Source organism: Leptonotus elevatus, chromosome 1 (assembly GCF_054856555.1).
Source record: "Leptonotus elevatus isolate MCC_2025b chromosome 1, RoL_Lele_1.0, whole genome shotgun sequence".
NCBI lineage: Eukaryota > Metazoa > Chordata > Actinopteri > Syngnathiformes > Syngnathidae > Leptonotus > Leptonotus elevatus.
In genome coordinates this window covers 5,480,959-5,492,906 of record NC_141239.1, presented here as the reverse complement: position 1 = coordinate 5,492,906, position 11,948 = coordinate 5,480,959, and the positions used below count along the sequence as shown (strand labels likewise).

The 11,948-nt window shown below is 36.0% G+C and overlaps 1 protein-coding gene across 1 annotated transcript; it reads left to right on the top strand.

The window, feature by feature from the left end:
* Positions 1–4,443: 4,443 nt before the first annotated feature.
* Positions 4,444–11,725, top strand: LOC147180494 (presenilin-associated rhomboid-like protein A, mitochondrial). The gene is made up of 10 exons (XM_086077271.1): positions 4,444–4,546; positions 4,889–5,054; positions 5,885–5,992; positions 6,073–6,205; positions 7,106–7,201; positions 8,666–8,815; positions 9,948–10,018; positions 10,088–10,189; positions 10,381–10,478; positions 11,265–11,725. Exons 1-10 carry the CDS (start codon positions 4,467–4,469, stop codon positions 11,416–11,418), a joined length of 1,158 nt encoding a protein of 385 aa, XP_085933397.1. The 5' UTR covers positions 4,444–4,466; the 3' UTR covers positions 11,419–11,725.
* The last annotated feature ends 223 nt before the right edge of the window (positions 11,726–11,948 follow it).

The window sequence follows — 11,948 nt, the reverse complement described above, 5'->3', positions numbered from 1 at the left end:
ATCATTATTTAAGTTGGTTTTTCCAATATTGTAAGTACAATGTTAATGCTACTGTGGCTTCAAATAATAATAAATATACTTCTTAGTGATGAACACTTAGGAGTGCTTCTGCACCTATCAAATGTTTTTCCAAACAAATGTTCCACTGATTATTCCATCAGGCAATCGTAAACACAATACGGTGTGCATGTGAAGTGCAGTTCAAATTTTGGTCCCCTAGGGGTCGCCATCCTCACATTCTACTGTTAGTGTCTATGACTTTGAGTGTGTATGGTTTGAAAAGGCAGGGCCCAGGGCTGGTGAGTGACATGGGTGTCAGCGAAAGAGAGTGTAGCGCTGGCTACATGAAAACTGGCTAACCCGTTAGCCAGCCTGTGTGTTGAGTGACTCGGCATGAGTTGTTCCAGATCATGCCTGAATGTGTTTTAATTATTTGAACTTTTTTCAACATTCCAACTTGCACATTCCTCCGTGGATACAAGCTAACGTCAAAATGTTCAGGTCACTCGGAATGCTACTATTGACCCTGCTATTTTTCACATTCCAAATAATTGCATATTTTCAATTTTAAAAAAATATGACAATTTCTCATGTGACATTCAAAATGACATTTTTAAGATTCCACATTTTTAAATCCCCAAATTTGGAAAAACTTTACATATTTGTATTTTTCTATACATTCTCTATAAATCGGCTTTTACGAGTCTCAAATTCTGCATTTCCTTCATTTCAATTCATTCTCCAGCATTTCCCTTCAACATCTGCTCTTGAGCGTTTACACGCAATTTCTACCAAAACGACACTTTCTAGTTGTTTTGTTGTTGAGCTACACTTAATATGTTGCATTTTTAATGCTAAAAACATAAAAAAAAAATGATGCGTGGTCAAATAACTAATGTGCAGTGGTGGCTTTATTTGAAATGTCACTGTATTAACGTCCCACTGTGACCAAACAGCGCAGCCGGGAGAGAAAATGACAGAAAACAAGCGTCAGTGTGTTCATGTCCAACGGGCTCATTGATCAGTGTTGGAGAAAGCGCCCTGTCAGCACTTGCGGGACTTCATGATAACAGCTCCAGTTTCCTCTGATGTCCAAAAAAGACTTCTGGCAGCTAGAGGCTAACGTGTCATACTTGTGCCAGTGAATGTATCTGCGTAAATTGCCACAGAAGACACCGTCATTTTTTATTTCATTCTTTAAAAGAAAAATGAATGAATGAATGACATGAATGTTTTTGTCAACTGTTGTCGCTTTAAGATCGTGCACGTACGCGCACGCGCACCATGAACGAGCCGGACACAGATGCTGCTGTTACGCTTTGGGCCAGGGGTGGCAGTCATGAGTAAAAAAGTGGCAAACTGCACAAATTAAATTATTTAAAATAATCGCCTAAGTCATTTTGGAAAGATTTTTTTCAGGAAACACAAAAAAAATTGACCATTTGACTGGCATCATGAAAAGATGATTTAGGCACACAAAAAAAAAAAGTTTGCAAAAGAATGACTTAGGCAATTATTTTAAGAGGGTGACGATATTATTATTATTATTATTATGATTATTATACGAATGATTTTTCTCATATCGACGCCTTCTTAAACACCTAAGTAATTTTGGGGGGAAATTTTCAGGAAACACAAACAATTTAACCATTTGCATCATGAGGGGAGGATTTAGGCAAAAAAATAATAATGGAAAAAAAAATGACATTGGCAATTATTTTAAGAGGGTTACAATATTACATTATTATTATCATTATTATTATTATTATTATTATTATATGAATTATTTTTCTCATATAGATGCCTTCTTAATCATCTAAGTCATTTTTTTGAGAATTTTTTTCAGGAAACACAAACAATTTAACCATTTGCATCATGAGGAGATGATAAAGGCAAAAACAAAAAATGCAAAAAAAATGATTTAGGCAATTATTTTAAGAGGATTATAATATTACATTATTATTATTATTATATGAATTATTTTTCTCATATCGACGCCTTCTTAATCAACTAAGTCATTTTTGAAAGATTTTTCAGGAAACACAAACAATTTAACCATTTGCATCATGAAGAGATGATTAAGGCAAAAAATGCAAAAAAATCATACTTAGGCAATTATTTTAAGAGGGTTACAATATGACATTATTATTATTTTTATAAATTATTTTTATTATATTTTTATTTTGTTATTTCAGACATCTCTTTTCCTGCTCCACGATGGAGACCCGGTGCCTTATTGCCGTCAGTTCCCTGAGTGAATCGATGACAGTACCCTATGAAAGAGGACACGTCTGCTAAGGGCAAATAAATGTCCTGCATTGATCAGGAAAGGAACCTGAACTCTTGCATAGATTTTGATATCAATCATTCCATTAAAAAAAAACATGTACAAATGGAGCTTTTGAACCAAAGGGGATTGTTCTCATATTGATGATGATCACCTTGTTTTTTAATGTGTGCTCTCCGATTACTGTCACCCTTCATCATGTTTCTCCTCTGCTCACCGTGTCCTGATCCGACCCACTGGATAATATCGTCAATAGGATATCATCTAACTTGGCAGAGTGTCCTTGGGTCTATACGGTGGCAAAGACATAATGCAGTCCTTTTAGGGTATATTTTCACACGAGTGCAAATAAGCAAGAGGAGCAGCCGTCGCTTCTATGATGCCAAAGGCCGGCACGTGTATTGCGGACGTGGCCTTTTGGAAGTGAGCCCTTGCTTCTCTGCGGACACTGCAGTGCAGCTATATTGGAACTTCTTCCCCTAATTCCGGAGTCAATGGCGAGCTTGTGCGAAGTTTGTGGAACTTGTCCGGATGCCAATAGCAACGCCCACCGCCGTCAATACTGCTCACCTCGGCCGCGAGGCCTTTCGATGCTTTCTCTCGTTTGCTTGGGAACAAAACTTTGACCTGTTGTATGACTCAATAAGCTAAATGATTGTATATTAGAAATATATGAGTAGATGGTTATATTGGGCAGGTGTGGCTTTATGCAACCGATCTTCATTCACAGTCTGGACACGGGAAAGAAGGTACGGCAATGAACGGAGATCTAAATCCAGGTTTGAATATAGTGAATGAAATTTTTTTTTTTTTTACTCATTCACTGCCATTGACGGCTAAAAACGTCAAAAAAATAATTTGAACTATTTCTATTAGTTTAACTTTTTTTTCTCTTGAATGAAAAGCTAGATTTTTTTTTATTGTACATTTAGAACAGATATAAAATTTGTGATCGTGAGTTAACTAGTAAAGTCATGCGATTAATTACGATTAAAATTTTAATCACCCGACGTCCCAAATTTCGAATCTTCTTTTTTTATATATATATATATATATATATTCTTTTAACTATTTCTATTCATTAAAAAAAATCCACTTTTGTTAACAAGAATATGAAAACCTTGAATTTTTTTCATTGTTCATTTAGAACAGATATATAATTTTCGATTAATCGTGAGTTAACTCCTGAAGTCATACGATTAATTAAAATGTTTTGCCTGTCGCACCCCTAATTTTTTATATTTTGTTAAATTAATTCATGGCAGTGAATTAGTTAATAATAAATTATGATCAAATATTATTTTAGTTAATTATTAATAATAAAAAGTGATAACTTAAAATAAAATAGCATAGGCACACCTGCTTCACTTTCTCCTTTTTATAAGCAGAACTAGAGCTTGCTGTTAGTAAAACAGTCCTATTACCAATCGACGGAAGCATATTAAATCTTTGATATACATTTTAAGCTATGGCTACAATTAATAAGTGTAGTTTGATGAATTATTGTAAATTTATTATTAGGTTAGCATCTACTTAGTAAAAAAATATTTTTGTATGTAATTATGTCCTAGTAACTTTCATTTCTTGTGCTATGGTTATTATCTATTATTTCCATTACTGGTTGAAGGTTACTCAGTTGTCTGAAGTCTCACATAAAAATGAGCATTTAATACAATAATGCGTCATTTGTACTTGAATTCACTACATACAGAAAAAGTGTGATAAGTAATTGTGTAATTGATCAGAATTTGAACGTAATACATGCATGTGATACTCAAAATGTAATTCATTGATGACAAATAATTTCATTGCGTTTTTAATTTGGTCAAAACACATTCTGAAGTGCCTACTTTGGCCACAAGAGGGAAGTGCTGCATAGGTGCTCACAAAAGATGCTGCTTTCATGTTCAAAGACTCCACTCGGTCTATATTTTGACTTGAAACATCGAGTACAGTACTTTATGTTTTTCTTTTTGTCTTTGATGTACTGGACACTCAACGCATCTATGATTTGATTCAGTCGCTAAACATACGCTACGTTTTGTTTTGTTTTCTTTGTTTTACGTAGCGACAAGTGAACGCACCAATTTTGACGTACGATGACGTTAGGAACCTAGTAACGCAATTGGCTGAAAATTAACTTGTGGGCGGGACTTCCGGGGAGATCACCAACACAAACATGGCGTGGAGATGCTGCATTATAAAATGTACCCGAATAAACCTAATTCCTGCGGAAAACATAGCTTCGCGAGCTTCCAGGCAAGTTGACAAAAGATGATCGACTACGTATTATATTTGTCGAGAATTATAATAATAACAGCAAGCTTGTGAGTGCGTGATGCTAGCATAACAGCTAGCTACTGTCATTGAGAACCAACTGTCATTTAATGACATCTTACTGTCCTTTTTGCATTTCATGTCTGCTAATCATCTCGATTTTGCACAATGCATACTAATCACATCGAACATGCTGTTGACATGTCGTACATATCTACGCCATGCATACTATGCAGCCTCTTTCAACTGAAATTGTGACGTAAGCTTTTAGTGTTTATGTCATTTGATGATCCTTTGACATGCTTCCCCCGTTTTTTTTTAAAGGCTGGACTTTAACTGTCAAGCGAGGCGTGGATTCCGTCGTGACGTGAAAAGACCAGAAACAAAGAAAGGCAACATTTCCCCTCCGGAGCGCCCACAAGGACCAACAACACTCCGTTCTCATGTCCCCAAGCCGAAGCTGCTCAAGCCTCTGATGTTTACAGCGGGCGTAAGTCAGGGCCTTTTGCAAGATGACAGATCATTCCTGCAGAATAATTGCACTATACTGTTAAAGATAGCTATGTACTTTATCCAGCAATTTACAAAAAATAAATAAACAAAATGTATCGAGTTCAGTCGACCTGCGCCAAGTCTCTAATTAAGATAGCCTGCCTTTAATTTGGCATAAATCAATTCCTACCAAAGCAATGTATTGATCTTGAGTTTTTGCAGAAAAAAAATCAACCAAAAATCTATGTTGTATTAAATAAATATTAAATTCGCAATTTTCTTGTTTCGTACCCAAAAAATAAATGATCGTCTTTCTGCACAGTCCACAAGCTGCACTACAACTTAAAGTTTTTGCCAACATAAACAAAGAAATAAATATATATTATTATAGATATATATTATTAGAAATATATATTATTAGACATTCTGTTTGGTCCAAAAGGAACTTACATAATTATAGTGTTTCTATTTCTTTTTTAATTGGTCTTAATATTTTTAAATGCATTTTCTTGTTTTGTACCCAAAAAAATAATCGTTTGAATAATCGTGATTTCAATTATTGCCAAAATAATCATGATTATTATTTTTCCCACAATTGAGCAGCTTTGTTTAAATGACCTTAATCAAACGTATAGGTCCAAAAAATAGTGTGCAGCATAACTGCTATATGCCGCTTCACTGTGTTTGCTTTGAACTCCGGGCTAAAAAAAAAAAATAAAAATGCTGTCGATTTCATCTTAAGTCTGTGTATTACTAGAACTTTTTTATCTTCATATGAGCTTTCCAACTTTGTGTCACGTGACCCAGTTTGCCCTAACGCCACATCAGTTTACAGGCTGCTGTTTCGGTGCCGCGGCCATCTTGCAGCATGAGAACTTACTAAAGTCAAGAGTCCGAACTTTAAGGGACGAAGAGGAGTCCGAAAAACTCTTACGGGTCAGGTTACGTCAAAAAAAATTATAATAATAATGATTCCGCTTGGACAGTCATTGCGGATGTTGGTGTTGTGTGGTCAGGGTTCCACAGACATGGCGTACTGGCACGACTGGTGGGGTCAGCTGACGCTCTTCCAGCGCCAGGTCATCCTCTTCATGTCCGTGGCCGACAACTTCTGGAGCCGACTCACCGAAGGCCAGAAGACCGTCACTGGTGAGCAACATGGCTTTGTTCAAATGTCTGTAGTGGGGTTGCGCAAGTATGCACGCCCTCTTGAATTGAACAATTTTGGGAATTGATACATGTTTTGGATGTCTCCCTCCCCCAACACACCTGAATCAAATACTGTGTGAATCAAATGCCGACAAGCTGATCTGATTCAGGTGTGTTGGAGGAGGGAAACATAGAAAACAGGCTGCACAGGGGCTCTCAAGAACCGGACTTGGGCACCACTGCTTTAAATCATGATGTCATGTTTTCCACAGCAACACATTTTTTGTATTAACTCATTCACTGCCATTGACGGCTATAGACGTCATAAATTAATTTGAGCTATTTCTATTAGTTCAACATTTTTTCCCACTTTTGTCAACAAGAGTATGAAACCCTAGAAAAAAAATTTGGAGTACATTTAGAAGAGATATAAAATTTGTGATTAATCGTGAGTTAACTAGTGAAGTCATGCGATTAATTACGATTTAAAAAAGTATTCATTTGACACCCCTAATTTTTAATTATCTTTTCTTTTTAAAAAATTACAATAATTGTAATAATTTAAAAATAATAATAATAATCTTTTTTTTTAAAGAAAATATTATTAAAAAATTTGGGGCGTCAGGCGATTACCATTTTTAATCGTAATTAATCGCATGACACGATTAATCACAAATTTTATATCTGTTCTAATACAATAAAAACAATGTAGGTTTTCATACTCTTGTTAACAAAAGTGGGAAAAATGTTAAACTAATCGAAATATTTCAAATTCATTTTTGACGTCAGTAGCCTTCAATGGCAGTGAATGAGTTAATTGTACAGGTCAGAGGTCACATTCATGGTGGAAAATTTGAACAGGGGGTGTGTAGACTTTTACTAACTGCCATGGCTGTGTAGGTATCATTGTGGCGAACGCCGTGGTGCTGTGCTGCTGGAGGATCCCCTCGATGCAAAGGAGCATGTGGAAATATTTCACATCGAACCCCGCCGCCAGTGAGTAGCGCAACAATCAAACGGACTTTCGCAATCAAATGTTGTTGTGTTTTTTTTCCCCAGTAATTTCATATATTCATTGGTATCTATACAGGGGAAATTTACAGTCACTAATTGTATGACTTTTTCTTTCATGTATCCTCTTCTTGTAATATTTATTTTGTAATTATAAATGTCAGCTTTGTTTAAAAAACAACAAAAAACAACAACGGTGTACTCCCACGACTGGAGATAAGGGACCAGTCCAGCCTGTGAATAGTGAAAATCTGCCTATAAAAAAACATTAGAAATCCACTGGGATTAGCTCTCAAAAGTAAAAACAAACTCTTAAAAAATATATTGGGGAAAAAAATCCGTTCATACAGTAGCTTTTTGTATTTGATTTGCAAATGGTTGTATATTTTTTTATGAATCTTGCTCACAAATACACAAAACAATTGAATACTAAAATGAATTAAAACAACTACAACAAAGGACTTTTGAAGAAAAAAACTAAAACTAACACTCCTGCTCTGAAAACTATTTAAAACGAACATAATTTTAAATACAATTCAGTTTTAAGCACAACTTAAAATAAAATCAAAACTATAATGAAATTCCCAAAACTATTCTAATAACCCTGATGGGGGTTTATGGGAAATAATAATAAAAACAATGTGTCCATATTTGGACATGCAAAGTTTGCACGTGACAGCAACGATACAGAATTAAACTGACTTGATCGTAAAATATATATTTTTTATTTTCTTGCATCATTTTGGACTTTCCCTGTTCCATTTGACTTTTTCCGTACAATCTTGCAACTTGTAGTTTTATTTAGGGGTGTGCCAAAATATTGATTCCCATAAGAATCACGATTCTCATTTAGAACGATTCAGAATCTATTTAAAAATTTCCCCAAATCGATTTTATTTAAATAATTTTATACTTTCTTGACTTTGTCTGTGTGTGCCTTTATTGGGAGCGCTGTTCTTGTTGTACCCGATTTGGCCCCTGAGGGGCAGTGTGGTTCCACGCGGTCTAATACACTGTTAAGTTGTAGCCACATTAGAGAGTAGAAGGAAAAAGTCCCGATCAAGTTATTCCAATAAAATAAGTTTTTTTTTTCAGTGTGGAGCCGTTCTTTTGAGTGATAAAAGTGCCGCGAGTAGCGCGCTAATTAGCATTAGCGAGTCAGACTGGAGCAGATCATTACAATTCCTTGCACATCTATAAATTGAAACAAAAATCGTTCTTAATCGAAAATCGATTCTGAATCGAATCTTGAGACGTTCAAAGATTCCCACCCCTAGTTTTATTGCATATTATTTCTCGTTCATTTTTATTTGTCGTACATGACAACTTTATTCTTGTTGAAAAAGGTTTCACCTTTTTATGACGTGAATTGCGTGAGTGACTGAACCGGAGCTCAGCTGACGCAGCTTTTGCTTCTTTTTTTTTGGTCTTGTTCTTCCCGCCGGTCAGCGGGTCAATGTCTTCCCATGGTGCTGTCCTCGTTCAGTCACTACTCCATCGTCCACCTGATCGCCAACATGTACGTCCTGTGGACGTTTTCCTCCGGGATCGTCTCGCTTCTAGGGAGCGAGCAGTTCCTCGCCGTCTACATGTCAGCCGGTAAGTTTGGCGTGAGGCGTTCATTGGTCTCGCAAAAAGTCTTTTTTTTTTTTTTTCGTGACTAAATTTGTTTTACCCGCATCGAACAACATTATTCTCGTCAAATTAGGAACGTTTAACTTTTGCTTTGCAACTTGCAATTTTTTTAGTTTTTTAATATTGAGACTTCTCATAATAATCAAATGTTTTAATAATAACATTCCTTTATAACAGAATGACATGTTTTCACATAATAAATGTAATCTCTACAATATGAATTATTTGTGTAATTGCTACATTGTTTGTATTTTTTTCCTTGTTAAACTTTTTCTGATAACAGCTTATTTATTCATATTCCCATCAAAGATACGGAAAATAGATACCTCTTCCCTGAATTTATATTTGTTGCGGCTTGTTAAATTGCAATAAAATACAGGGGGGGGGGGTTATTTTATTTATATCTTGTATAAAGTGGCAGAAATTTGTGGGATGACATCTTGTAACTTTAATCTTGTAAAATGACTTCTTTTTTTTCCTTTTTTTTTTAAATAACATTCATACTCAATTCTTAACTCATTCACTGCCATTGACGGCTATAGACGTAAAAAAAATTATTGGAACTATTTCTATTAGTTTAACATTTTTCCCACTTTTGTTAACAAGGGTATGCAAACCTAGAAATAAATACTGTACATTTAGAACAGATGTAAAATGTGTGATTAATTGTGAGTTAACTAGTCATGCGATTGATTACGGAAAAAATTACGCCCCTATTTTTTCATAATCTATTCTTTTTTTTGTTTAAGAAAAAGAAAAGATTATTAAAAAATTTGGGGTGTCAAGCAATTAATTGTTTTAATCATAATTAATCACATGACTTCACTACTTAACTCATGATTAATCACATTTTATATCTGTTCTATATATATATATAATTGAAAAAATCTAGGTTTTCATACTCTTGTTAAACAAAAGTGGGGAAAAAATGTTAAACTAATAGAAATAGTTCAAATGAATTTTTGACGTCTATAGCCGTCAATGGCAGTGAATGAGTTAAATAAACTTTCCGGGAAAAAACACCTCTATCACTTTCTAAGTTCTCAGTACTTTTCAACAGAAACGATTCACTGACCGTCTTCTTATTTCCCTGCAGGTGTTATTTCCACTATGTTCAGCTACATTTGTAAAACAACGTCCGGACGAATCTTCCCTTCATTAGGAGCGGTGAGCCACTTTTTTTCAAATCTCAATTCATACAGAACAAATTTTTCTTTTCTTTTTTGTGCCCATCAGTCAGGCGCAATCATGGCGGTGGTAGGTGTGGTCTGTTCCCAACTCCCAGAAGCCAAAGTGAGCATCCTCTTCCTCCCTATGGTCACCTTCACCATGGGAACTGTGAGTAAAGTGGTCTGATGAGACCCCCCCCCCCCCCCCCCCCCACCTCCTTTCCATCTTGACAGAGTTTCGTTTTGATTTAACAAAACCGTTTATTATCTCTGGCAGACGTGAATGGGAGGAATAAAGTACGAGTGGTTTTGCTTTCATGCAAGTTGAGCAAGTGAAAAATCCTTTCTGCTGCTCTTTAGGCTCTGAAAGTTTTGGTTGCCACGGATACGGTAGGGTTGCTGCTGGGATGGCAGATGTTAGACCACGCGTCTCACCTCGGCGGAGCTCTCTTTGGCGTGTAAGTGAAGAAAACCAGATGTGGTGAACATGATTTCAAAAAGATAGAAAATTGCTGTCATGTGCTTTAACTCGTTCACTCCCAGCCATTTTTACGGAAGCAACCCCCTTCGCTCCCGGCTGTTTTACTGGATTTTGACTGATTTTGCAAGGACCACAGAATATTGTGTTCTCGTGCTATAAAAACATGAGGGAAAGATTAGCGTCTCTTCTTTCATCAGGAAAATAATATATATTTGTATCTGTTTTCGTTTTGCAGCAATTAGCATTAGAATATAGCTAAGTTTCATCATTATTCACAAATCTGCTTCGAACTGTGGCTAAATCAGCTTGTTTCCAACATGGCCCTGGTTGATCTCGTATACTCTGCTGCCACCTGCTGGCCGTTTTTTGTAATAACTACAATTGCTTTAAGCGACCTCTTCAGGTCAGAGGCTGCATCAAAGCCTTCTGTATGCTCTAGCATAAAAATAAAAAAAACTTATAAATACGTTTTTGGAACCATGGCAATATTTAAAATAGACCGTTTTTATACATTTCTGGGAGCAAATGAGTTAAATAGTTGCCAGAAATTTCTGCAAATCCGTCAGTGTTGACTTTTTTTGTGGTTCAAATCAAAAGAAAGTATCTCAAGCCCTAAAAATTCTAATAAATCAACAAAGTCATTCAACATTATGCTCATTCCTAAAATAAGAAGTCAGTTTCAAACCTTTTTTTTTATTAAATGAAGAATGAAATGGATTAAAATAATGACAATGTATTTGAATTAAATACATCTGTTGTGCAGCTGGTACGGGACATACGGTCACAAACTGATCTGGGGCAAGAGGGAGTCCGTGGTCAAGATGTGGCACAGCATTCGCACGGCTGGCGGCGGAGGGTCGAGACCTGGAGGCGGGCCCGGCGTGGATGACAATGGAGGACCACACGGACCCAAGTGAAACTCGCCCCCGATCCCCTCAGGAAACTGGATCCTGGTCCTCCCGTCGTCCTACTCGGAATATGCAAGCAGATTCTTTGGATTGGAGCTAGATGGCGTTTGTTACTTCACTTCACTATTTTTTTATTTTTTTTACAACTGCTATTTTTGGGAAGTATTTATTTTGGTGACAATTGGGCTCTCCTACCTCGCTAACCGCTACCAAATACACACATTTTCTAGAGTACTAAAACAAAAAGCCCATTGTGACTGTGCTTCCACTTTTATCCGCAATAAAGTCCCAAATATTAATTTGGTTCTATAAGTGAGATGGTGTCTCTTTCCTATCTGGCTTTCGGTCCCATGATGGACCAATTACCAATAATGAAAGATAGAATGTACCATGCAATTTTCAGGAATGTGGGAAGCAGCATGGAGAGCGTATTATTGACCAAAACTGCCAAAATAAAATATTTTAAAAACGGATATAAAAAATTATTCAATAAAGAAAAAATATAAATGGAAATAAAAAAGAGATTAAAGAAAAAAATG